The 27,267-nt window shown below is 60.8% G+C and overlaps 1 protein-coding gene across 4 annotated transcripts in view; it reads left to right on the forward strand.

The window, feature by feature from the left end:
* Positions 1-5,404: 5,404 nt before the first annotated feature.
* Positions 5,405-27,267, forward strand: part of LOC148806034 (RING finger protein 112-like) — a 51,330-nt gene continuing 29,467 nt past the window's right edge. Inside the window, exons 1-6 of one of the 4 annotated variants that reach the window (XM_088909682.1) lie at positions 5,405-5,458; positions 8,612-8,905; positions 9,388-9,438; positions 9,731-9,995; positions 10,617-10,811; positions 26,622-26,753. In XM_088909682.1, coding sequence (XP_088765808.1) covers positions 9,407-9,438; positions 9,731-9,995; positions 10,617-10,811; positions 26,622-26,753 — 624 coding nt within the window. In that variant the 5' untranslated portion in view covers positions 5,405-5,458; positions 8,612-8,905; positions 9,388-9,406. Of the gene's footprint in view, positions 5,459-8,611; positions 8,906-9,387; positions 9,439-9,730; positions 9,996-10,616; positions 10,812-26,621; positions 26,754-27,267 lie in introns of those variants that run through there. The other 3 variants (XM_088909681.1, XM_088909683.1, XM_088909684.1) reach the window with 3 other exon arrangements.

A 27,267-nucleotide genomic window follows, 5' to 3' on the forward strand; every position in this document is an offset into this window, starting at 1 on the left:
TCCTCCCGAATCGTCGCAGTGGTGCTTTTCTGTAGTAATTAATAAGAATGATAATTAATGATAATGATAATTAATGATAATGATAGGCCCCGCTGGTTTTTGAGTTCGGAACCCTGATAGACAAGTAGGAGTAACCTTTCGGAAAGAGAGGCACACTCAAACACCCGCACAGACGCTATACAGAACATGCAGACTCCACCCAGATGTTGCCCTTGTCGTTGTCTTTATGACGCGCGGTGATCGTCACTCTGCTGATCCGCCTGAACTGAACTGGGCTTGAAGTCTGTTTCTCTGAGAACTGCGAGCCACCCCCCGCCCCACCCCATCAAGAGCAACACTTTCAGAGACCTTGACTGGAGAGGAGTCATGCCAACCCCTTTTACACTGTGTTTTTACTGCGCTGTCTTGTGTTTTTACCCTGAGATCTCACTGGGCTGTACTGCGCTGTCCTGTGTTTATACCCTGATCTCACTGGGCTGGACTGTGTTTTTACCCTGATCTCACTGAGCTGTACTGCACTGTCCTGTGTTTATACCCTGATCTCACTGGGCTGTCCTGTGTTTTTACCCTGATCTCACTGGGCTCTACTGCGCTGTCCTGTGTTTTTACCCTGATCTCACTGGGCTCTACTGCACTGTCCTGTGTTTTTACCCTGATCTCACTGGGCTGTCCTGTGTTTTTAACCTGATCTCACTGGGCTGTACTGCAGTGTCCTGTGTTTTTACCCTGAGATATCACTGGGCTCTACTGCACTGTCCTGTGTTTTTACCCTGATCTCACTGGGTTCTACTGCACTGTCCTGTGTTTTTACCCTGAGATATCACTGGGCTGTACTGCACTGTCCTGTGTTTTTACCCTGATCTCACTGGGCTGTACTGCACTGTCCTGTGTTTTTACCCTGAGATCTCACTGGGCTGTACTGTGTTTTTAACCTGATCTCACTGGGCTGTGTTTTTACCCTGATCTCACTGGGCTGTACTTTGCCACAAATAAACATGAGTTCCAAGATGGACAACATTCTCTCTACAATGCGTGTTACTACAACACCTCATTCCTGCTTGTCTAGCTCTGGGGGTTTCTCTCTGCTTGTCTCTGCATGCCTCTGTAACGCTGTCTGCTTTCTGAGGGTGGAACAGTATTTGAGCTCCAGTCAGGAGCGAAGACCTGGGGGGTGATCTTCGATCCAGCCCCGACCTCGGACCCTCACAAGCAACACGCTGTCAGACCCTCGTTCTTCCAGCTCAGGAACTTCGCTCAGGAACTTCGCCCGACCACATCCTGTGGCTGAAAAGCTGGACCAACCCCCTGACACCCTCCTGGCTGGGGTTTCCAAACCCACACTGAGCAAACTCCAGTCTGCCCAGAATCCACACCAGCTCGAGTGCAGGAGACCACATCACTCCTGTCCTGGAGTCCCTGCCCTGGCTGCCAGTCAGGTGTCAGAATCCTCCTGCTCTGCGTGGCTCGGCCCCTCCGGCTCCGTCTGAGTCACTGTCGCCCTGCTCCCCATCTCCCAGCCTCCCTTCCTCTGACTCTGGACTCCTGTCTGTCTACACTCTGGGGGTGACGGGGCCGTCTCCTCCTGCTGGAACTGTCAGAGAGCGTCTCCTGCCCATCCAGACTCCAGCCCTTCCTCTGACTCTGGGCTCCTGTCTGTCTACACTCTGGGGGTGACGGGGCCGTCTCCTCCTGCTGGAACTGTCGGAGAGCGTCTCCTGCCCATCCCGACTCCAGCCCTTCCTCTGACTCTGGGCTCCTGTCTGTCGACACTCTGGGGGTGACGGGGCCGTCTCCTCCTGCTGGAACTGTCGGAGAGCGTCTCCTGCCCATCCAGACTCCAGCCCTTCCTCTGACTCTGGGCTCCTGTCTGTCTACACTCTGGGGGTGACGGGGCCGTCTCCTCCTGCTGGAACTGTCGGAGAGCGTCTCCTGCCCATCCCGACTCCAGCCCTTCCTCTGACTCTGGGCTCCTGTCTGTCGACACTCTGGGGGTGACGGGGCCGTCTCCTCCTGCTGGAACTGTCGGAGAGCGTCTCCTGCCCATCCAGACTCCAGCCCTTCCTCTGACTCTGGGCTCCTGTCTGTCGACACTCTGGGGGTGACGGGGCCGTCTCCTCCTGCTGGAACTGTCGGAGAGCGTCTCCTGCCCATCCAGACTCCAGCCCTTCCTCTGACTCTGGGCTCCTGTCTGTCGACACTCTGGGGGTGACGGGGCCGTCTCCTCCTGCTGGAACTGTCGGAGAGCGTCTCCTGCCCATCCAGACTCCAGCCCTTCCTCTGACTCTGGGCTCCTGTCTGTCGACACTCTGGGGGTGACGGGGCCGTCTCCTCCTGCTGGAACTGTCGGAGAGCGTCTCCTGCCCATCCAGACTCCAGCCCTTCCTCTGACTCTGGGCTCCTGTCTGTCGACACTCTGGGGGTGACGGGGCCGTCTCCTCCTGCTGGAACTGTCGGAGAGAGTCTCCTGCCCAGCCAGACTCCAGCCCTTCCTCTGACTCTGGGCTCCTGTCTGTCGACACTCTGGGGGTGACGGGGCCGTCTCCTCCTGCTGGAACTGTCGGAGAGCGTCTCCTGCCCATCCAGACTCCAGCCCTTCCTCTGACTCTGGGCTCCTGTCTGTCTACACTCTGGGGGTGACAGGGCCCTTCTCCTCCTGCTGGAGCTATCGGAGAGAGTCTCCTGCCCATCCAGACTCCAGCCCTTCCTCTGACTCTGGGCTCCTGTCTGTCTACACTCTGGGGGTGACAGGGCCGTCTCCTCCTGCTGGAACTGTCGGAGAGCGTCTCCTGCCCATCCAGACTCCAGCCCTTCCTCTGACTCTGGGCTCCTGTCTGTCGACACTCTGGGGGTGACAGGGCCGTCTCCTCCTGCTGGAACTGTCGGAGAGAGTCTCCTGCCCATCCAGACTCCAGCCCTTCCTCTGACTCTGGGCTCCTGTCTGTCTACACTCTGGGGGTGACGGGGCCGTCTCCTCCTGCTGGAACTGTCGGAGAGCGTCTCCTGCCCATCCAGACTCCAGCCCTTCCTCTGACTCTGGGCTCCTGTCTGTCTACACTCTGGGGGTGACGGGGCCGTCTCCTCCTGCTGGAACTGTCGGAGAGAGTCTCCTGCCCAGCCAGACTCCAGCCCTTCCTCTGACTCTGGGCTCCTGTCTGTCGACACTCTGGGGGTGACGGGGCCGTCTCCTCCTGCTGGAACTGTCGGAGAGAGTCTCCTGCCCATCCAGACTCCAGCCCTTCCTCTGACTCTGGGCTCCTGTCTGTCGACACTCTGGGGGTGACGGGGCCGTCTCCTCCTGCTGGAACTGTCGGAGAGCGTCTCCTGCCCATCCAGACTCCAGCCCTTCCTCTGACTCTGGGCTCCTGTCTGTCGACACTCTGGGGGTGACGGGGCCGTCTCCTCCTGCTGGAACTGTCGGAGAGAGTCTCCTGCCCATCCCGACTCCAGCCCTTCCTCTGCAGTGTTGAACTGGCTCTGCCTGTTGTGAAGTCACTCTGGAAAGCGTTTTGAGAAGGCGCTCTGAAAGGCGCAATATGAAATGAAGCTTCGTCCCTCAGGCTGTCAGGCTCTACCGGCGCGCACCCCAGTTCCAGAAACGGGGTTGAAGTTCCCCCAGTGTGTTGTGTAGCTTGTATGTATTTTACCTTCTGATTTGCACTGTGTGTATCCTGTCGGCGACGTCGGTGTCCTGCCCGTATTTGTTCTCCTGTCTCTCTGTGTCACTGTCTCCTCTCGTCCTGCTGCTCTTCTGTCACTCTGTCGCCTCTCCTCCTGCTGCTCTCCTGTCTCTCTGTGTCACTTTGTCTCCTCTCGTCCTGCTGCTCTCCTGTCTCTCTGTGTCACTGTGTCTCCTCTCGCCTGCTGCTCTCCTGTCTCTCTGTCTCCTCTCGTTCTGCTGCTCTCCTGTCTCTGTGTCTCCCCTCTCCTCCTGCTCTCCTGTCTCTCTCTGTCTCCCCTCTCCTGCTGCTCCGATCCTGTCTGTCTCCTCTCGTCCTGCGGCTCTCCTGTCACTCTGTCTCCTCTCGTCCTGCTGCTCTCCTGTCTCTGTGTGTCACTGCCCGTATTTGCACGGTGGACCAGGAGGAAGGATGTGTCTTTCCACTGTGTGCCTGTACGTGGCTGGAGTGACACATAAACGTCAACTTGACCTGAAGGGCCCATTTCGATCGTAGCAGCGCATCTTGTCCAGAAGAGGGCAGGCTGTTCCTCGTTATGGGCCTCGTCTTGGAAAATCTGCCGCTGTCTGAACTGGGGAATTCTGGGACCTGGCCTTTAACTCACAGGCGGCAAATTCAGGAGAAGCCATATTTACGTCATGTGGAAGGTTACAATTATTCTTTCTATGTGCGTTCTGGACCTCCACTGCCGGACCAGCTGTCTTAACGGAACCGGACCTGAACCACCGGACCGGCTGTCCTCCTGGTGTAACAGGACCGGATCAGGACCATCGGTCCATCCAGTATGTCAGTGTTCATTGCAGGTTTTCTTCACAACTTCTTAAGATGCAAATTCAACTGCTTTTGATCTGCCCCTGCTCTAGCCCTCAGAAAGCAGGACTGGGGTGCTCATGAGCGTTTCCGATCATCAGAAACCACAGAGGACGGGGAGTGTTCTGCCACTCCTTCGCTGCAGGTCCGGCTGTGTCTCGTGCGAAGGAGGAGCTCTCGGGCTGTGCACTGGAGGGAAGGGGGTTGCAGGTTCAAAGCCGGGGAGCCCTTTTGCAGGGCACAGCTCTGCCGCCTGCCCCTCGAGCGAAGTGCCTGACAGACGTCAAGGGATGACAGAGCCAGTAGCGTGAGGAGTGAGTAAATTGAGTCAGTAATGAGCTGAGGCCCCCGGCCAGTACTGCAGTAAAAACACAGGACAGCCCAGTGAGATCAGGGTAAAAACACAGGACAGCGCAGTAGAGCCCAGTGAGATCGGGGTAAAAACACAGGACAGTGCAGTAGAGCCCAGTGAGATCAGGGTAAAAACACAGTAGAGCCCAGTGAGATCAGGGTAAAAACACAGGACAGCGCAGTGAGATCAGGGTAAAAACACAGGACATCCCAGTGAGATCAGGGTAAAAACACAGGACAGCGCAGTAGAGCCCAGTGAGACCAGGGTAAAAACACAGTACAGTCCAGTGAGATCAGGGTAAAAACACAGGACAGCGCAGTAGAGCCCAGTGAGATCAGGGTAAAAACACAGTACAGCCCAGTGAGATCGGGGTAAAAACACAGTACAGTGCAGTACAGCCCAGTGAGATCGGGGTAAAAACACAGGACAGCGCAGTCCAGCCCAGTGAGATCAGGGTAAAAACACAGTCCAGCCCAGTGAGATCAGGGTAAAAACACAGGACAGTGTGGTAATAAGTGCTCTGGGTGCTGGTCTGATGAGTCAGCTGCTCATGGTGTCTCACTTCCTCCTGCTGGAAACTCTTTCTCTTTCTCTACAGGACAGCTGAGCTCCGAGCTGGGTGAGTAAAGACAGATCCCGAGTGATTATTTAATCAACAGAGAGAGAGAGGGAGAGAGAGAGAGAGAGAGGCTCAGGTTGGCTCAGGTTAGCTGTGGGACTTCAGCACAGCCCTGGGAGACAAGAGTACCTGTCGGACAGACAGACAGCGGTCGGGTCCCGCTGCCGGTCCGGCGCTTCCTGTAGTCAGAGCTGTTTCAGCGGCCCAAACCGGCCCGGTTCTCCGACGACGTTGTGGGGGGGCTTTATTTTCTAATTAGGCGATAAACGCGTCATCTGGCAGTCGGGCGACAGCGGCGAGGACCTCAGGGTGCGCACCTGCGGCGGAGAAGCGCCCGTCAACTCGGAGCCGCTTTTTTTTCAGTGCATGAAAGAGCGTGGAGTAACAGTTCAAGACAAACCCCATCGTCAAGGGGGTACAAAGCGCGAAATAAAAACAATTTCTGAGAAGGGTTCAAGCAAATTGGAGTCTGCACCGCTTTCGCAGTTGAAACAGTCTGCAGATACTGCTTCCCACCCGGTTTCAAGTGCTCAGACTCAGGACGTTCATTACCAGCGAGATTTTAGTGTCGTTTTCGACGGGGCTGAAACGCAACGTGACGACTTTTTCTCCACAGCAAACACCAGCCTCGGTCTCTCTCTCTCTTTTTATTAATATCAAGGTTGCAGCTCGGTCCAGAAAGGGACATGGCCGACATAAACGGGGGAATCGTTTCAGGGCTCCAGTTTTTCACACACGGAAAAAGAAAACCACAACGTGCTTCCGCTTCCGGCTTCACGACCGCTTGGCGAGGGGAATAAAAAGATCAAACCAATGCGTTCGCGCGTGTCAGACGAGAGGGGCCCCCAGTGTTGTTTCTGCAACAGCAGTACCTGGATCAACTCGGTGTATAGCGCCCTGCAGCTCCCAGCTGGCCGCCCCACCGGAGCCCAGCAGGGGTGAGCCTGGCCAGTACCTGGAGGGGAGACTCCTGGGAAAACACTAAGGTTGCTGCTGGGAGAGGTGTGAGTGGGGCCAGCAGGGGGCGCTCTCACCCTGCGCTCTGTGGGGGTCCTGATGCCCCAGTATAGTGACGGGGACACTGGACTGTAAACAGGCGCCGTCCTGCGGATGAGACGTCAAACCAAGGTCTTGACTCTCTGTGGTCATTAACAATCCCAGGGTGTCACTCGAGAAGAGTAGGGGTGTCACCCCGGTGTCCTGGTCTTTACCCATCATGGCCTCCTAATAACCCCCCTCTCTGAACTGGCTTCATCCCTCTGCTCTCCTCCCGACTGAGAGCTGGTGTGTGGGGAGAGGACTGGAGTGTCACCCAGGTGGGGCTGCACACTGGTGGTGGTAGTGGGATCCCCAGGACCTGTAAAGAGCTGCACACTGGTGGCGTTAGTGGGATCCCCATGACCTGTCAAGAGTTGCACACTGGTGGCGGTAGTGGGATCCCCAGGACCTGTCAAGAGCCGCACACTGGTGGCGGTAGTGGGATCCCCAGGACCTGTAAAGAGCCGCACACTGGTGGCGGTAGTGGGATCCCCAGGACCTGTAAAGAGCCGCACACTGGTGGCGGTAGTGGGATCCCCAGGACCTGTAAAGAGCCGCACACTGGTGGCGGTAGTGGGATCCCCAGGACCTGTAAAGAGTTGCACACTGGTGGCGGTAGTGGGATCCCCATGACCTGTAAAGAGCTGCACACTGGTGGCGGTAGTGGGATCCCCATGACCTGTCAAGAGTTGCACACTGGTGGCGGTAGTGGGATCCCCAGGACCTGTAAAGAGCTGCACACTGGTGGCGGTAGTGGGATCCCCAGGACCTGTCAAGAGTTGCACACTGGTGGCGGTAGTGGGATCCCCATGACCTGTAAAGAGCTGCACACTGGTGGCGGTAGTGGGATCCCCATGACCTGTCAAGAGTTGCACACTGGTGGCGGTAGTGGGATCCCCAGGACCTGTAAAGAGCTGCACACTGGTGGCGGCAGTGGGATCCCCAGGACATGTAAAGAGCTGCACACTGGTGGCGGCAGTGGGATCCCCATGACCTGTAAAGAGCTGCACACTGGTGGCGGCAGTGGGATCCCCATGACCTGTCAAGAGCTGCACACTGGTGGCGGCAGTGGGATCCCCATGACCTGTAAAGAGCTGCACACTGGTGGCGGTAGTGGGATCCCCATGACCTGTCAAGAGCTGCACACTGGTGGCGGTAGTGGGATCCCCAGGACATGTAAAGAGCTGCACACTGGTGGCGGTAGTGGGATCCCCATGACCTGTCAAGAGTTGCACACTGGTGGCGGTAGTGGGATCCCCATGACCTGTAAAGAGCTGCACACTGGTGGCGGTAGTGGGATCCCCAGGACCTGTAAAGAGCTGCACACTGGTGGCGGCAGTGGGATCCCCATGACCTGTAAAGAGCTGCACACTGGTGGCGGCAGTGGGATCCCCATGACCTGTAAAGAGCTGCACACTGGTGGCGGTAGTGGGATCCCCATGACCTGTAAAGAGCTGCACACTGGTGGCGGTAGTGGGATCCCCATGACCTGTAAAGAGCTGCACACTGGTGGCGGTAGTGGGATCCCCAGGACCTGTAAAGAGCTGCACACTGGTGGCGGTAGTGGGATCCCCAGGACCTGTAAAGAGCTGCACACTGGTGGCGGCAGTGGGATCCCCATGACCTGTAAAGAGCTGCACACTGGTGGCGGCAGTGGGATCCCCATGACCTGTAAAGAGCTGCACACTGGTGGCGGTAGTGGGATCCCCATGACCTGTAAAGAGCTGCACACTGGTGGCGGTAGTGGGATCCCCATGACCTGTAAAGAGCTGCACACTGGTGGCGGTAGTGGGATCCCCAGGACCTGTAAAGAGCTGCACACTGGTGGCGGTAGTGGGATCCCCAGGACCTGTAAAGAGCTGCACACTGGTGGCGGTAGTGGGATCCCCATGACCTGTAAAGAGCTGCACACTGGTGGTGGTAGTGGGATCCCCAGGACCTGTAAAGAGCTGCACACTGGTGGTGGTAGTGGGATCCCCATGACCTCTAAAGAGCTGCACACTGGTGGCGGCAGTGGGATCCCCATGACCTGTGAAGAGCTCCGAGTGGAGTGTCCAGAAAAAGCGCTATGTAAGTGTAAGGAGTTATTAATTATTATGATTATTATTTCTTCAGCTGTTTTTTCAAAAGGACGGCAGTGTGACGCGCTCGTTAAGCTCTCTTGGTGAGGACGTGCGATTGTACGACGACACCCGCAGCTCTTCTGATCAGGGTACGAGATCTTCCTGCTCACACAGACGCGCAGAAGACACCGATATTAAACACAGAATCCACCGCCCCCCACCCGGGCACACAGAGGACCACAGCTACAGAGCTGTTCCTCTCGCACCGGTAACAGAGCGCCTGAACTGGGCAGACTGGGGTCACTGGATCACCCGAGAGACGACACCCGCAGCTCTTCTGATCAGGGTACGAGATCTTCCTGCTCACACAGAGGCGCAGAAGACACCGATATTAAACACAGAATCCACTGCCCCCCACCCGGGCACACAGAGGACCACAGCTACAGAGCTGTTCCTCTCGCACCGGTAACAGAGTGCCTGAACTGGGCAGACTGGGGTCACTGGGGGCCAGAGTCGCCGTGCACGGTCACAGGATCACCCGAGAGACAAAGCGCTATCTCTCCCGAGCGAGACCGGCACAAACGAATGAGGGGGGGTCTTCCTCGACTTCCTGCTGCAGAGAAACGTCAGAACTCCTGCCCCCCGCCCCACCCCACCCCGTACCCCAGTAACCCGATCGGAACAGGACGGCGCCGATCCATACCGTGTGGTTACCGTGCTCGGATCTGTCGGTGTGGTCGACACACACACACACACACACACACACACTGTGAGGATTTGTGTGAGATAATGCCATTCATGTTTATGTTTTTCCCGTTGTCCGGACAGGATCGTGGTGACTGCAGGCATGGGGAATTCGCAGAGCCTCCCAGACAAAAGGTTGTCCTATTTATTAATTATTATTATTATTATTATTATTATTAATGTTGTTGTTAGACCAGGAGGACAGGCGGTCCAGTGGTTTAGGTCCAGTCCTGCTAGACCAGGAGGACAGCCGGTCCAGTAGTTCAGGTCCAGTCCTGTTAGACCAGGAGGACAGCCGGTCCAGTGGTTTAGGTCCAGTCCTGTTAGACCAGGAGGACAGCCGGTCCGCTGGTTCTGGTCCAGTCCAGCCGGTCCGGTGGCTCAGGCCCGGTCCAGTTACACCAGGAGTGTGCTCGTCTCCCCTCAGCGCCAGCATGTCCTCCGCCTGCCTGCTCCCGGAGGAGGAGGAGAGCTACCCGCTGGCCCGGCTCCAGCAGGAGGCGGAGGTGAGCTCCCTGTGCTCCGAGCCCGCCTGCTCCATCTGCCTGGGCGGCTTCTCCGACCCGGTGCGCACCGAGTGCGGCCACGAGTTCTGCCGGTGCTGCATCGAGACCTACTGGGCCGACCACGAGCCCACCTGCCCCCAGTGCCGCCGGGTCTGTGACCCGGCCAGGACCGTGAGCAGAGAGGAGGTGAGCCAGAGGGGGCGCTGTAGGCCGCCGAACCCATCCGGATGGGCAGCTTGTTCCCCCCTCCCACCCCTCTCTGTGTACAGTAGAGCCCCCTGTCCTGACTGGAGGAGCTCACCCAGCTGTGTCTGGAGAGAAGCCAGGGCCTCGGCTTGTTCCCCCCTTCCACCCCTCTCTGTGTACAGTAGAGCCTCCTGTCCTGACTGGAGGAGCTCACCCAGCTGTGTCTGGAGAGAAGCCAGGGTATCAGCTTGTTCCCCCCTCCCACCTCCCTCTGTGTACAGTAGAGCCTCCTGTCCTGACTGGAGGAGCTCACCCAGCGGCGTGTAGAGAGAAGACAGGGTATCTGCTTGTTCCCCCCTCCCACCCCTCTCTGTGTACAGTAGAGCCTCCTGTCCTGACTGGAGGATCTCACCCAGCTGTGTCTGGAGAGAAGCCAGGGTATCGACTTGTTCCCCCCTCCCACCCCTCTCTGTGTACAGTAGAGCCTCCTGTCCTGACTGGAGGAGCTCACCCAGCTGTGTCTGGAGAGAAGCCAGGGTCTCGGCTTGTTCCCCCCTCCCACCCCTCTCTGTGTACAGTAGAGCCCCTGTCCTCAGTGGTTAACGCCCGGTGTGTCCCCAGGGCCCTGGGAGGCCCGTCCAGCTGGTCAAGGTCGGCGCCGATGGCTCCCTGCTGCTCCACCAGGACGTCCTGCAGAACTGCTTCCTGCGCCAGGACGTGAGGCAGACTCCGGTCTGCGTGGTGGCCATCGTCGGGGAGAGGAGGATGGGCAAGTCCTTCCTCCTGAACTACCTCCTGCGCAAGCTGTCCAGAATGGTGAGCACTCCCCTCCCCCGCCACTCTCTGTGTAGAGCACTGTCTCCTGTCACCCTCCCCCGCCACTCTCTGTGTAGAGCACTGTCTCCCGTCACCCTCCCCCGCCACTCTCTGTGTAGAGCACTGTCTCCCGTCACCCTCCCCCGCCACTCTCTGTGTAGACCAGTCTCCTGTCACCCTCCCCCGCCACTCTCTGTGTAGAGCACTGTCTCCTGTCACCCTCCCCCGCCACTCTCTGTGTAGAGCACTGTCTCCTGTCATCCTCCCCCGCCACTCTCTGTGTAGAGCACTGTCTCCTGTCACCCTCCCCCGCCACTCTCTGTGTAGACCAGTCTCCTGTCACCCTCCCCCGCCACTCTCTGTGTAGACCAGTCTCCCGTCACCCTCCCCCGCCACTCTCTGTGTAGATCACTCTCTCCCGTCACCCTCCCCCGCCACTCTCTGTGTAGAGCACTGTCTCCCGTCACCCTCCCCCGCCACTCTCTGTGTAGATCACTCTCTCCCGTCACCCTCCCCCGCCACTCTCTGTGTAGAGCACTGTCTCCCGTCACCCTCCCCCGCCACTCTCTGTGTAGAGCAGTCTCCCGTCACCCTCCCCCGCCACTCTCTGTGTAGAGCACTGTCTCCAGTGACCCTCCCCCGCCTCTCTCTGTGTAGATCACTGTCTCCCGTCACCCTCCCCCGCCACTCTCTGTGTAGAGCACTGTCTCCCGTCACCCTCCCCCGCCACTCTCTGTGTAGAGCACTGTCTCCCGTCACCCTCCCCCGCCACTCTCTGTGTAGAGCACTGTCTCCCGTCACCCTCCCCCGCCACTCTCTGTGTAGAGCGGTCTCCCGTCACCCTACCCCGCCACACTCTGTGTAGAGCACTGTCTCCCGTCACCCTCCCCCGCCACTCTCTGTGTAGAGCACTGTCTCCCGTCACCCTCCCCCGCCACTCTCTGTGTAGAGCACTCTCTCCCGTCACCCTCCCCCGCCACTCTCTGTGTAGAGCACTCTCTCCCGTCACCCTCCCCCGCCACTCTCTGTGTAGAGCACTGTCTCCCGTCACCCTCCCCCGCCACTCTCTGTGTAGAGCACTCTCTCCCGTCACCCTCCCCCGCCACTCTCTGTGTAGAGCACTCTCTCCCGTCATCCTCCCCCGCCACTCTCTGTGTAGATCACTGTCTCCCGTCACCCTCCCCCGCCACTCTCTGTGTAGAGCACTGTCTCCCGTCACCCTCCCCCGCCACTCTCTGTGTAGAGCAGTCTCCCGTCACCCTCCCCCGCCACTCTCTGTGTAGATCACTGTCTCCCGTCACCCTCCCCCGCCACTCTCTGTGTAGAGCACTGTCTACCGTCACCCTCCCCCGCCACTCTCTGTGTAGATCACTGTCTCCCGTCACCCTCCCCCGCCACTCTCTGTGTAGAGCACTGTCTCCCGTCACCCTCCCCCGCCACTCTCTGTGTAGAGCAGTCTCCCGTCATCCTCCCCCGCCACTCTCTGTGTAGAGCACTGTCTCCCGTCACCCTCCCCCGCCACTCTCTGTGTAGAGCACTGTCTCCCGTCACCCTCCCCCGCCACTCTCTGTGTAGAGCACTGTCTCCCGTCACCCTCCCCCGCCACTCTCTGTGTAGAGCACTGTCTCCCGTCACCCTCCCCCGCCACTCTCTGTGTAGAGCACTGTCTCCCGTCATCCTCCCCCGCCACTCTCTGTGTAGAGCACTGTCTCCCGTCACCCTCCCCCGCCACTCTCTGTGTAGAGCACTGTCTCCCGTCACCCTCCCCCGCCACTCTCTGTGTAGAGCAGTCTCCCGTCACCCTCCCCCGCCACTCTCTGTGTAGAGCACTGTCTCCCGTCACCCTCCCCCGCCACTCTCTGTGTAGAGCAGTCTCCCGTCACCCTCCCCCGCCACTCTCTGTGTAGAGCACTGTCTCCCGTCACCCTCCCCCGCCACTCTCTGTGTAGAGCACTGTCTCCCGTCACCCTCCCCCGCCACTCTCTGTGTAGAGCAGTCTCCCGTCACCCTCCCCCGCCACTCTCTGTGTAGAGCAGTCTCCCGTCACCCTCCCCCGTCACTCTCTGTGTAGAGCACTGTCTCCCGTCACCCTCCCCCGCCACTCTCTGTGTAGAGCACTGTCTCCCGTCACCCTCCCCCGCCACTCTCTGTGTAGAGCACTGTCTCCCGTCACCCTCCCCCGCCACTCTCTGTGTAGAGCACTGTCTCCCGTCACCCTCCCCCGCCACTCTCTGTGTAGAGCAGTCTCCCGTCACCCTCCCCCGCCACTCTCTGTGTAGAGCACTGTCTCCCGTCACCCTCCCCCGCCACTCTCTGTGTAGATCACTGTCTCCCGTCACCCTCCCCCGCCACTCTCTGTGTAGAGCACTGTCTCCCGTCACCCTCCCCCGCCACTCTCTGTGTAGAGCAGTCTCCCGTCACCCTCCCCCGCCACTCTCTGTGTAGAGCACTGTCTCCCGTCATCCTCCCCCGCCACTCTCTGTGTAGACCAGTCTCCCGTCACCCTCCCCCGCCACTCTCTGTGTAGAGCACTGTCTCCCGTCACCCTCCCCCGCCACTCTCTGTGTAGAGCACTGTCTCCCGTCACCCTCCCCCGCCACTCTCTGTGTAGAGCACTGTCTCCCGTCACCCTCCCCCGCCACTCTCTGTGTAGAGCACTCTCTCCCGTCACCCTCCCCCGCCACTCTCTGTGTAGATCACTGTCTCCCGTCATCCTCCCCCGCCACTCTGTGTAGATCACTGTCTCCCGTCATCCTCCCCCGCCACTCTCTGTGTAGATCACTGTCTCCCGTCACCCTCCCCCGCCACTCTCTGTGTAGAGCACTGTCTCCCGTCACCCTCCCCCGCCACTCTCTGTGTAGAGCAGTCTCCCGTCACCCTCCCCCGCCACTCTCTGTGTAGAGCACTGTCTCCCGTCACCCTCCCCCGCCACTCTCTGTGTAGAGCACTGTCTACTGTCACCCTCCCCCGCCACTCTCTGTGTAGAGCACTGTCTCCTGTCACCCTCCCCCGCCACTCTCTGTGTAGAGCAGTCTCCCGTCAACCTCCCCCGCCACTCTCTGTGTAGATCACTGTCTCCCGTCATCCTCCCCCGCCACTCTCTGTGTAGACCAGTCTCCCGTCACCCTCCCCCGCCACTCTCTGTGTAGAGCACTGTCTCCCGTCACCCTCCCCCGCCACTCTCTGTGTAGAGCACTGTCTCCCGTCACCCTCCCCCGCCACTCTCTGTGTAGAGCACTGTCTCCCGTCACCCTCCCCCGCCACTCTCTGTGTAGAGCACTGTCTCCCGTCACCCTCCCCCGCCACTCTCTGTGTAGAGCACTGTCTCCCGTCACCCTCCCCCGCCACTCTCTGTGTAGACCAGTCTCCCGTCACCCTCTGCCGCCACTCTCTGTGTAGATCACTGTCTCCCGTCACCCTCCCCCGCCACTCTCTGTGTAGAGCACTGTCTCCCGTCACCCTCCCCCGCCACTCTCTGTGTAGAGCACTGTCTCCCGTCACCCTCCCCCGCCACTCTCTGTGTAGAGCACTGTCTCCCGTCACCCTCCCCCGCCACTCTCTGTGTAGAGCACTGTCTCCCGTCACCCTCCCCCGCCACTCTCTGTGTAGATCACTGTCTCCCGTCATCCTCCCCCGCCACTCTCTGTGTAGATCACTGTCTCCCGTCATCCTCCCCCGCCACTCTCTGTGTAGAGCACTGTCTCCCGTCACCCTCCCCCGCCACTCTCTGTGTAGAGCACTGTCTCCCGTCACCCTCCCCCGCCACTCTCTGTGTAGAGCAGTCTCCTGTCACCCTCCCCCGCCACTCTCTGTGTAGAGCACTGTCTCCCGTCACCCTCCCCCGCCACTCTCTGTGTAGATCACTGTCTCCCGTCACCCTCCCCCGCCACTCTCTGTGTAGAGCACTGTCTCCCGTCACCCTCCCCCGCCACTCTCTGTGTAGAGCACTCTCTCCCGTCACCCTCCCCCGCCACTCTCTGTGTAGAGCACTCTCTCCCGTCACCCTCCCCCGCCACTCTCTGTGTAGAGCACTGTCTCCCGTCACCCTCCCCCGCCACTCTCTGTGTAGAGCACTGTCTCCCGTCACCCTCCCCCGCCACTCTCTGTGTAGAGCACTCTCTCCCGTCACCCTCCCCCGCCACTCTCTGTGTAGAGCACTCTCTCCCGTCATCCTCCCCCGCCACTCTCTGTGTAGATCACTGTCTCCCGTCACCCTCCCCCGCCACTCTCTGTGTAGAGCACTGTCTCCCGTCACCCTCCCCCGCCACTCTCTGTGTAGATCACTGTCTCCCGTCACCCTCCCCCGCCACTCTCTGTGTAGAGCACTGTCTACCGTCACCCTCCCCCGCCACTCTCTGTGTAGATCACTGTCTCCCGTCACCCTCCCCCGCCACTCTCTGTGTAGAGCACTGTCTCCCGTCACCCTCCCCCGCCACTCTCTGTGTAGAGCAGTCTCCCGTCATCCTCCCCCGCCACTCTCTGTGTAGAGCACTGTCTCCCGTCACCCTCCCCCGCCACTCTCTGTGTAGAGCACTGTCTCCCGTCACCCTCCCCCGCCACTCTCTGTGTAGAGCAGTCTCCCGTCACCCTCCCCCGCCACTCTCTGTGTAGAGCACTGTCTCCCGTCACCCTCCCCCGCCACTCTCTGTGTAGAGCACTGTCTCCCGTCACCCTCCCCCGCCACTCTCTGTGTAGAGCACTGTCTCCCGTCACCCTCCCCCGCCACTCTCTGTGTAGAGCACTGTCTCCCGTCACCCTCCCCCGCCACTCTCTGTGTAGAGCAGTCTCCCGTCACCCTCCCCCGCCACTCTCTGTGTAGAGCACTGTCTCCCGTCACCCTCCCCCGCCACTCTCTGTGTAGAGCAGTCTCCCGTCACCCTCCCCCGTCACTCTCTGTGTAGAGCACTGTCTCCCGTCACCCTCCCCCGCCACTCTCTGTGTAGATCACTGTCTCCCGTCACCCTCCCCCGCCACTCTCTGTGTAGAGCACTGTCTCCCGTCACCCTCCCCCGCCACTCTCTGTGTAGAGCACTGTCTCCCGTCACCCTCCCCCGCCACTCTCTGTGTAGAGCACTGTCTCCCGTCACCCTCCCCCGCCACTCTCTGTGTAGAGCAGTCTCCCGTCACCCTCCCCCGCCACTCTCTGTGTAGAGCACTGTCTCCCGTCACCCTCCCCCGCCACTCTCTCTGTAGATCACTGTCTCCCGTCATCCTCCCCCGCCACTCTCTGTGTAGAGCACTGTCTCCCGTCACCCTCCCCCGCCACTCTCTGTGTAGAGCAGTCTCCCGTCACCCTCCCCCGCCACTCTCTGTGTAGAGCACTGTCTCCCGTCATCCTCCCCCGCCACTCTCTGTGTAGACCAGTCTCCCGTCACCCTCCCCCGCCACTCTCTGTGTAGAGCACTGTCTCCCGTCACCCTCCCCCGCCACTCTCTGTGTAGAGCACTGTCTCCCGTCACCCTCCCCCGCCACTCTCTGTGTAGAGCACTGTCTCCCGTCATCCTCCCCCGCCACTCTGTGTAGATCACTGTCTCCCGTCATCCTCCCCCGCCACTCTCTGTGTAGATCACTGTCTCCCGTCACCCTCCCCCGCCACTCTCTGTGTAGAGCACTGTCTCCCGTCACCCTCCCCCGCCACTCTCTGTGTAGAGCAGTCTCCCGTCACCCTCCCCCGCCACTCTCTGTGTAGAGCACTGTCTCCCGTCACCCTCCCCCGCCACTCTCTGTGTAGATCACTGTCTCCTGTCACCCTCCCCCGCCACTCTCTGTGTAGAGCACTGTCTACTGTCACCCTCCCCCGCCACTCTCTGTGTAGAGCACTGTCTCCTGTCACCCTCCCCCGCCACTCTCTGTGTAGAGCAGTCTCCCGTCAACCTCCCCCGCCACTCTCTGTGTAGATCACTGTCTCCCGTCATCCTCCCCCGCCACTCTCTGTGTAGACCAGTCTCCTGTCACCCTCCCCCGCCACTCTCTGTGTAGAGCACTGTCTCCCGTCATCCTCCCCCGCCACTCTCTGTGTAGAGCACTGTCTCCCGTCACCCTCCCCCGCCACTCTCTGTGTAGATCACTGTCTCCCGTCATCCTCCCCCGCCACTCTCTGTGTAGAGCACTGTCTCCCGTCACCCTCCCCCGCCACTCTCTGTGTAGAGCACTGTCTCCCGTCACCCTCCCCCGCCACTCTCTGTGTAGATCACTGTCTCCCGTCATCCTCCCCCGCCACTCTCTGTGTAGATCACTGTCTCCCGTCATCCTCCCCCGCCACTCTCTGTGTAGAGCACTGTCTCCTGTCACCCTCCCCCGCCACTCTCTGTGTAGAGCACTGTCTCCCGTCACCCTCCCCCGCCACTCTCTGTGTAGAGCAGTCTCCTGTCACCCTCCCCCGCCACTCTCTGTGTAGAGCACTGTCTCCCGTCACCCTCCCCCGCCACTCTCTGTGTAGATCACTGTCTCCCGTCACCCTCCCCCGCCACTCTCTGTGTAGAGCAGTCTCCTGTCACCCTCCCCCGCCACTCTCTGTGTAGAGCACTGTCTCCCGTCACCCTCCCCCGCCACTCTCTGTGTAGAGCACTGTCTCCCGTCACCCTCCCCCGCCACTCTCTGTGTAGAGCACTGTCTCCCGTCACCCTCCCCCGCCACTCTCTGTGTAGAGCAGTCTCCTGTCACCCTCCCCCGCCACTCTCTGTGTAGATCACTGTCTCCTGTCACCCTCCCCCGCCACTCTCTGTGTAGAGCACTGTCTCCCGTCACCCTCCCCCGCCACTCTCTGTGTAGAGCACTCTCTCCCGTCACCCTCCCCCGCCACTCTCTGTGTAGATCACTGTCTCCCGTCATCCTCCCCCGCCACTCTCTCTGTAGAGCACTGTCTCCCGTCATCCTCCCCCGCCACTCTCTGTGTAGAGCACTGTCTCCCGTCATCCTCCCCCGCCACTCTCTGTGTAGAGCACTGTCTCCCGTCACCCTCCCCCGCCACTCTCTGTGTAGATCACTGTCTCCCGTCACCCTCCCCCGCCACTCTCTGTGTAGAGCACTGTCTCCCGTCACCCTCCCCCGCCACTCTCTGTGTAGAGCAGTCTCCTGTCACCCTCCCCCGCCACTCTCTGTGTAGATCACTGTCTCCCGTCACCCTCCCCCGCCACTCTCTGTGTAGAGCACTGTCTCCCGTCATCCTCCCACGCCACTCTCTGTGTAGAGCACTGTCTCCCGTCACCCTCCCCCGCCACTCTCTGTGTAGAGCGGTCTCCTGTCACCCTCCCCCGCCACTCTCTGTGTAGAGCACTGTCTCCCGTCACCCTCCCCCGCCACTCTCTCTGTAGATCACTGTCTCCTGTCATCCTCCCCCGCCACTCTCTGTGTAGAGCACTGTCTCCTGTCACCCTCCCCCGCCACTCTCTGTGTAGAGCACTGTCTCCCGTCACCCTCCCCCGCCACTCTCTGTGTAGAGCACTGTCTCCCGTCACCCTCCCCCGCCACTCTCTGTGTAGAGCACTGTCTCCCGTCACCCTCCCCCGCCACTCTCTGTGTAGATCACTGTCTCCCGTCACCCTCCCCCGCCACTCTCTGTGTAGACCAGTCTCCCGTCACCCTCCCCCGCCACTCTCTGTGTAGACCAGTCTCCCGTCACCCTCCCCCGCCACTCTCTGTGTAGATCACTGTCTCCTGTCACCCTCCCCCGCCACTCTCTGTGTAGAGCACTGTCTCCCGTCACCCTCCCCCGCCACTCTCTGTGTAGAGCACTGTCTCCCGTCACCCTCCCCCGCCACTCTCTGTGTAGACCAGTCTCCTGTCACCCTCCGCCGCCACTCTCTGTGTAGATCACTGTCTCCCGTCACCCTCCCCCGCCACTCTCTGTGTAGAGCACTGTCTCCCGTCACCCTCCCCCGCCACTCTCTGTGTAGAGCACTGTCTCCCGTCACCCTCCCCCGCCACTCTCTGTGTAGATCACTGTCTCCCGTCATCCTCCCCCGCCACTCTTTGTGTAGAGCACTGTCTCCCGTCACCCTCCCCCGCCACTCTCTGTGTAGAGCACTGTCTCCCGTCACCCTCCCCCGCCACTCTCTGTGTAGAGCACTGTCTCCCGTCACCCTCCCCCGCCACTCTCTGTGTAGAGCACTGTCTCCCGTCACCCTCCCCCGCCACTCTCTGTGTAGATCACTCTCTCCCGTCACCCTCCCCCGCCACTCTCTGTGTAGATCACTGTCTCCCGTCACCCTCCCCCGCCACTCTCTGTGTAGATCACTGTCTCCCGTCACCCTCCCCCGCCACTCTCTGTGTAGAGCACTGTCTCCCGTCACCCTCCCCCGCCACTCTCTGTGTAGATCACTGTCTCCCGTCACCCTCCCCCGCCACTCTCTGTGTAGATCACTGTCTCCCGTCACCCTCCCCCGCCACTCTCTGTGTAGAGCAGTCTCCTGTCACCCTCCCCCGCCACTCTCTGTGTAGAGCACTGTCTCCCGTCACCCTCTCCCGCCACTCTCTGTGTAGATCACTGTCTCCTGTCATCCTCCCCCGCCACTCTCTGTGTAGAGCACTGTCTCCTGTCACCCTCCCCCGCCACTCTCTGTGTAGATCACTGTCTCCCGTCACCCTCCCCCGCCACTCTCTGTGTAGAGCACTGTCTCCCGTCACCCTCCCCCGCCACTCTCTGTGTAGAGCAGTCTCCTGTCACCCTCCCCCGCCACTCTCTGTGTAGAGCACTGTCTCCTGTCATCCTCCCCCGCCACTCTCTGTGTAGACCAGTCTCCTGTCACCCTCCCCCGCCACTCTCTGTGTAGATCACTGTCTCCCGTCATCCTCCCCCGCCACTCTCTGTGTAGAGCACTGTCTCCCGTCACCCTCCCCCGCCACTCTCTGTGTAGAGCACTGTCTCCTGTCACCCTCCCCCGCCACTCTCTGTGTAGAGCACTGTCTCCCGTCACCCTCCCCCGCCACTCTCTGTGTAGAGCACTGTCTCCCGTCACCCTCCCCCGCCACTCTCTGTGTAGAGCACTGTCTCCCGTCACCCTCCCCCGCCACTCTCTGTGTAGAGCAGTCTCCTGTCACCCTCCCCCGCCACTCTCTGTGTAGATCACTGTCTCCTGTCACCCTCCCCCGCCACTCTCTGTGTAGAGCACTGTCTCCCGTCACCCTCCCCCGCCACTCTCTGTGTAGAGCACTCTCTCCCGTCACCCTCCCCCGCCACTCTCTGTGTAGATCACTGTCTCCCGTCATCCTCCCCCGCCACTCTCTCTGTAGAGCACTGTCTCCCGTCATCCTCCCCCGCCACTCTCTGTGTAGAGCACTGTCTCCCGTCATCCTCCCCCGCCACTCTCTGTGTAGAGCACTGTCTCCCGTCACCCTCCCCCGCCACTCTCTGTGTAGATCACTGTCTCCCGTCACCCTCCCCCGCCACTCTCTGTGTAGAGCACTGTCTCCCGTCACCCTCCCCCGCCACTCTCTGTGTAGAGCAGTCTCCTGTCACCCTCCCCCGCCACTCTCTGTGTAGATCACTGTCTCCCGTCACCCTCCCCCGCCACTCTCTGTGTAGAGCACTGTCTCCCGTCATCCTCCCACGCCACTCTCTGTGTAGAGCACTGTCTCCCGTCACCCTCCCCCGCCACTCTCTGTGTAGAGCGGTCTCCTGTCACCCTCCCCCGCCACTCTCTGTGTAGAGCACTGTCTCCCGTCACCCTCCCCCGCCACTCTCTCTGTAGATCACTGTCTCCTGTCATCCTCCCCCGCCACTCTCTGTGTAGAGCACTGTCTCCTGTCACCCTCCCCCGCCACTCTCTGTGTAGAGCACTGTCTCCCGTCACCCTCCCCCGCCACTCTCTGTGTAGAGCACTGTCTCCCGTCACCCTCCCCCGCCACTCTCTGTGTAGAGCACTGTCTCCCGTCACCCTCCCCCGCCACTCTCTGTGTAGATCACTGTCTCCCGTCACCCTCCCCCGCCACTCTCTGTGTAGACCAGTCTCCCGTCACCCTCCCCCGCCACTCTCTGTGTAGACCAGTCTCCCGTCACCCTCCCCCGCCACTCTCTGTGTAGATCACTGTCTCCTGTCACCCTCCCCCGCCACTCTCTGTGTAGAGCACTGTCTCCCGTCACCCTCCCCCGCCACTCTCTGTGTAGAGCACTGTCTCCCGTCACCCTCCCCCGCCACTCTCTGTGTAGACCAGTCTCCTGTCACCCTCCGCCGCCACTCTCTGTGTAGATCACTGTCTCCCGTCACCCTCCCCCGCCACTCTCTGTGTAGAGCACTGTCTCCCGTCACCCTCCCCCGCCACTCTCTGTGTAGAGCACTGTCTCCCGTCACCCTCCCCCGCCACTCTCTGTGTAGATCACTGTCTCCCGTCATCCTCCCCCGCCACTCTTTGTGTAGAGCACTGTCTCCCGTCACCCTCCCCCGCCACTCTCTGTGTAGAGCACTGTCTCCCGTCACCCTCCCCCGCCACTCTCTGTGTAGAGCACTGTCTCCCGTCACCCTCCCCCGCCACTCTCTGTGTAGAGCACTGTCTCCCGTCACCCTCCCCCGCCACTCTCTGTGTAGATCACTCTCTCCCGTCACCCTCCCCCGCCACTCTCTGTGTAGATCACTGTCTCCCGTCACCCTCCCCCGCCACTCTCTGTGTAGATCACTGTCTCCCGTCACCCTCCCCCGCCACTCTCTGTGTAGAGCACTGTCTCCCGTCACCCTCCCCCGCCACTCTCTGTGTAGATCACTGTCTCCCGTCACCCTCCCCCGCCACTCTCTGTGTAGATCACTGTCTCCCGTCACCCTCCCCCGCCACTCTCTGTGTAGAGCAGTCTCCTGTCACCCTCCCCCGCCACTCTCTGTGTAGAGCACTGTCTCCCGTCACCCTCTCCCGCCACTCTCTGTGTAGATCACTGTCTCCTGTCATCCTCCCCCGCCACTCTCTGTGTAGAGCACTGTCTCCTGTCACCCTCCCCCGCCACTCTCTGTGTAGATCACTGTCTCCCGTCACCCTCCCCCGCCACTCTCTGTGTAGAGCACTGTCTCCCGTCACCCTCCCCCGCCACTCTCTGTGTAGAGCAGTCTCCTGTCACCCTCCCCCGCCACTCTCTGTGTAGAGCACTGTCTCCTGTCATCCTCCCCCGCCACTCTCTGTGTAGACCAGTCTCCTGTCACCCTCCCCCGCCACTCTCTGTGTAGATCACTGTCTCCCGTCATCCTCCCCCGCCACTCTCTGTGTAGAGCACTGTCTCCCGTCACCCTCCCCCGCCACTCTCTGTGTAGAGCACTGTCTCCCGTCACCCTCCCCCGCCACTCTCTGTGTAGAGCACTGTCTCTCGTCACCCTCCCCCGCCACTCTCTGTGTAGAGCACTCTCTCCCGTCACCCTCCCCCGCCACTCTCTGTGTAGAGCACTGTCTCCCGTCACCCTCCCCCGCCACTCTCTGTGTAGAGCACTGTCTCCCGTCACCCTCCCCCGCCACTTGCTGTGTAGAGCACTGTCTCCCGTCACCCTCCCCCGCCACTCTCTGTGTAGATCACTGTCTCCTGTCATCCTCCCCCGCCACTCTCTGTGTAGAGCACTGTCTCCTGTCACCCTCCCCCGCCACTCTCTGTGTAGACCAGTCTCCTGTCACCCTCCCCCGCCACTCTCTGTGTAGATCACTGTCTCCTGTCACCCTCCCCCGCCACTCTCTGTGTAGATCACTGTCTCCTGTCACCCTCCCCCGCCACTCTCTGTGTAGAGCACTGTCTCCCGTCACCCTCCCCCGCCACTCTCTGTGTAGATCACTGTCTCCTGTCATCCTCCCCCGCCACTCTCTGTGTACAGCACTGTCTCCCTGTCACCCTCCCCCGCCACTCTCTGTGTAGAGCACTGTCTCCTGTCACCCTCCCCCGCCACTCTCTGTGTAGACCAGTCTCCTGTCACCCTCCCCCGCCACTCTCTGTGTAGATCACTCTCTCTTGTCACCCTCCCCCGCCACTCTCTGTGTAGAGCACTGTCTCCTGTCACCCTCCCCCACCACTCTCTGTGTAGATCACTGTCTCCTGTCACCCTCCCCCGCCACTCTCTGTGTAGAGCACTGTCTCCCGTCACCCTCCCCCACCACTCTCTGTGTAGACCAGTCTCCCGTCACCCTCCCCCGCCACTCTCTGTGTAGAGCACTGTCTCCCGTCACCCTCCCCCGCCACTCTCTGTGTAGATCACTGTCTCCCGTCACCCTCCCCCGCCACTCTCTGTGTAGACCAGTCTCCTGTCACCCTCTGCCGCCACTCTCTGTGTAGATCACTGTCTCCCGTCACCCTCCCCCGCCACTCTCTGTGTAGAGCACTGTCTCCCGTCACCCTCCCCCGCCACTCTCTGTGTAGACCAGTCTCCTGTCACCCTCCCCCGCCACTCTCTGTGTAGATCACTGTCTCCCGTCATCCTCCCCCGCCACTCTTTGTGTAGAGCACTGTCTCCCGTCACCCTCCCCCGCCACTCTCTGTGTAGAGCACTGTCTCCCGTCACCCTCCCCCGCCACTCTCTGTGTAGAGCACTGTCTCCCGTCACCCTCCCCCGCCACTCTCTGTGTAGAGCACTGTCTCCCGTCACCCTCCCCCGCCACTCTCTGTGTAGATCACTGTCTCCCGTCACCCTCCCCCGCCACTCTCTGTGTAGAGCATGTCTCCCGTCACCCTCCCCCGCCACTCTCTGTGTAGAGCACTCTCTCCCGTCACCCTCCCCCGCCACTCTCTGTGTAGAGCACTGTCTCCCGTCACCCTCCCCCGCCACTCTCTGTGTAGAGCAGTCTCCCGTCACCCTCCCCCGCCACTCTCTGTGTAGATCACTGTCTCCCGTCACCCTCCCCCGCCACTCTCTGTGTAGAGCACTGTCTCCTGTCACCCTCCCCCGCCACTCTCTGTGTAGACCAGTCTCCCGTCACCCTCTGCCGCCACTCTCTGTGTAGATCACTGTCTCCTGTCACCCTCCCCCGCCACTCTCTGTGTAGAGCACTGTCTCCCGTCACCCTCCCCCGCCACTCTCTGTGTAGAGCAGTCTCCTGTCACCCTCCCCCGCCACTCTCTGTGTAGAGCACTGTCTCCTGTCGTCCTCCCCCGCCACTCTCTGTGTAGACCAGTCTCCTGTCACCCTCCCCCGCCACTCTCTGTGTAGATCACTGTCTCCCGTCACCCTCCCCCGCCACTCTCTGTGTAGATCACTGTCTCCTGTCATCCTCCCCCGCCACTCTCTGTGTAGATCACTGTCTCCTGTCATCCTCCCCCGCCACTCTCTGTGTAGAGCACTGTCTCCCGTCACCCTCCCCCGCCACTCTCTGTGTAGATCACTGTCTCCCGTCACCCTCCCCCACCACTCTCTGTGTAGAGCAGTCTCCTGTCACCCTCCCCCGCCACTCTCTGTGTAGACCAGTCTCCCGTCACCCTCCCCCGCCACTCTCTGTGTAGAGCAGTCTCCTGTCACCCTCCCCCGCCACTCTCTGTGTAGACCAGTCTCCTGTCACCCTCCCCCGCCACTCTCTGTGTAGATCACTGTCTCCCGTCACCCTCCCCCGCCACTCTCTGTGTAGATCACTGTCTCCTGTCATCCTCCCCCGCCACTCTCTGTGTAGAGCACTGTCTCCTGTCACCCTCCCCCGCCACTCTCTGTGTAGAGCACTGTCTCCTGTCACCCTCCCCCGCCACTCTCTGTGTAGAGCAGTCTCCTGTCACCCTCCCCCGCCACTCTCTGTGTAGAGCACTGTTCCCGTCACCCTCCCCCGCCACTCTCTGTGTAGAGCACTGTCTCCTGTCATCCTCCCCCGCCACTCTCTGTGTAGAGCACTGTCTCCTGTCACCCTCCCCCGCCACTCTCTGTGTAGATCACTGTCTCCCGTCACCCTCCCCCGCCACTCTCTGTGTAGAGCACTGTCTCCCGTCACCCTCCCCCGCCACTCTCTGTGTAGACCAGTCTCCCGTCACCCTCCCCCGCCACTCTCTGTGTAGAGCACTGTCTCCCGTCACCCTCCCCCGCCACTCTCTGTGTAGACCAGTCTCCCGTCACCCTCTGCCGCCACTCTCTGTGTAGATCACTGTCTCCTGTCACCCTCCCCCGCCACTCTCTGTGTAGAGCACTGTCTCCCGTCACCCTCCCCCGCCACTCTCTGTGTAGAGCAGTCTCCTGTCACCCTCCCCCGCCACTCTCTGTGTAGAGCACTGTCTCCTGTCGTCCTCCCCCGCCACTCTCTGTGTAGACCAGTCTCCTGTCACCCTCCCCCGCCACTCTCTGTGTAGATCACTGTCTCCCGTCACCCTCCCCCGCCACTCTCTGTGTAGATCACTGTCTCCTGTCATCCTCCCCCGCCACTCTCTGTGTAGATCACTGTCTCCTGTCATCCTCCCCCGCCACTCTCTGTGTAGAGCACTGTCTCCCGTCACCCTCCCCCGCCACTCTCTGTGTAGATCACTGTCTCCCGTCACCCTCCCCCACCACTCTCTGTGTAGAGCAGTCTCCTGTCACCCTCCCCCGCCACTCTCTGTGTAGACCAGTCTCCCGTCACCCTCCCCCGCCACTCTCTGTGTAGAGCAGTCTCCTGTCACCCTCCCCCGCCACTCTCTGTGTAGACCAGTCTCCTGTCACCCTCCCCCGCCACTCTCTGTGTAGATCACTGTCTCCCGTCACCCTCCCCCGCCACTCTCTGTGTAGATCACTGTCTCCTGTCATCCTCCCCCGCCACTCTCTGTGTAGAGCACTGTCTCCTGTCACCCTCCCCCGCCACTCTCTGTGTAGAGCACTGTCTCCTGTCACCCTCCCCCGCCACTCTCTGTGTAGAGCAGTCTCCTGTCACCCTCCCCCGCCACTCTCTGTGTAGAGCACTGTTCCCGTCACCCTCCCCCGCCACTCTCTGTGTAGAGCACTGTCTCCTGTCATCCTCCCCCGCCACTCTCTGTGTAGAGCACTGTCTCCTGTCACCCTCCCCCGCCACTCTCTGTGTAGATCACTGTCTCCCGTCACCCTCCCCCGCCACTCTCTGTGTAGAGCACTGTCTCCCGTCACCCTCCCCCGCCACTCTCTGTGTAGACCAGTCTCCCGTCACCCTCCCCCGCCACTCTCTGTGTAGAGCACTGTCTCCCGTCACCCTCCCCCGCCACTCTCTGTGTAGAGCACTGTCTCCCGTCACCCTCCCCCGCCACTCTCTATGTAGAGCACTGTCTCCCGTCACCCTCCCCCGCCACTCTCTGTGTAGAGCACTGTCTCCCGTCACCCTCCCCCGCCACTCTCTGTGTAGAGCACTGTCTCCCGTCACCCTCCCCAGCCACTCGCTGTGTAGAGCACTGTCTCCCGTCACCCTCCCCCGCCACTCTCTGTGTAGATCACTGTCTCCTGTCACCCTCCCCCGCCACTCTCTGTGTAGAGCACTGTCTCCCGTCACCCTCCCCCGCCACTCTCTGTGTAGATCACTCTCTCCCGTCACCCTCCCCCGCCACTCTCTGTGTAGAGCACTGTCTCCCGTCACCCTCCCCCGCCACTCTCTGTGTAGAGCACTGTCTCCCGTCACCCTCCCCCGCCACTCTCTGTGTAGAGCACTGTCTCCCGTCACCCTCCCCCGCCACTCTCTGTGTACATCACTGTCTCCCGTCACCCTCCCCCGCCACTCTCTGTGTAGATCACTGTCTCCCGTCACCCTCCCCCGCCACTCTCTGTGTAGATCACTGTCTCCTGTCACCCTCCCCCGCCACTCTCTGTGTAGATCACTGTCTCCCGTCACCCTCCCCCGCCACTCTCTGTGTAGATCACTGTCTCCTGTCACCCTCCCCCGCCACTCTCTGTGTAGAGCAGTCTCCTGTCCCGTTGCTTGGTTCTGACCCGTGAGCTTGTGCCCCAGGAGCGTGTGGAGGACTGGATGGATGACGAGGGGCCTCTGCGCGGGTTCGAGTGGCAGCCGGGAACCAACAGCACCACAAGGGGCATCTTCATCTGGGACCGGCCCCTGTTTCTGGAGACGCTGGAGGGCAGGGTGAGGGGGGACAGGGGGGTCCCTGGTCTCTGTGCTGACTGTCTCTGTCTCTGTCTCTCAGACGGCCGTGTTCCTGCTGGACTCTGAGGGCAGGGTGAGGGGGGCTCTGGGGGTCCAGGGGGACAGGGGGGTCCCTGGTCTCTGTGCTGACTGTCTCTGTCTCTGTCTCTCAGACGGCCGTGTTCCTGCTGGACTCTGAGGGCAGGGTGAGGGGGGCTCTGGGGGTCCAGGGGGACAGGGGGGTCCCTGGTCTCTGTGCTGACTGTCTCTGTCTCTGTCTCTCAGACGGCCGTGTTCCTGCTGGACTCCGAGGGCAGGGTTATGGGGGCTCTGGGGGTCCAGGGGGACAGGGGGGTCCCTGGTCTCTGTGCTGACTGTCTCTGTCTCTGTCTCTCAGACGGCCGTGTTCCTGCTGGACTCTGAGGGCAGGGTGAGGGGGGCTCTGGGGGTCCAGGGGGACAGGGGGGTCCCTGGTCTCTGTGCTGACTGTCTCTGTCTCTGTCTATCAGACGGC

Source organism: Atractosteus spatula, unplaced genomic scaffold, assembly GCF_055471065.1.
Source record: "Atractosteus spatula isolate fAtrSpa1 unplaced genomic scaffold, fAtrSpa1.hap1 Scaffold_60, whole genome shotgun sequence".
Lineage (NCBI taxonomy): Eukaryota > Metazoa > Chordata > Actinopteri > Semionotiformes > Lepisosteidae > Atractosteus > Atractosteus spatula.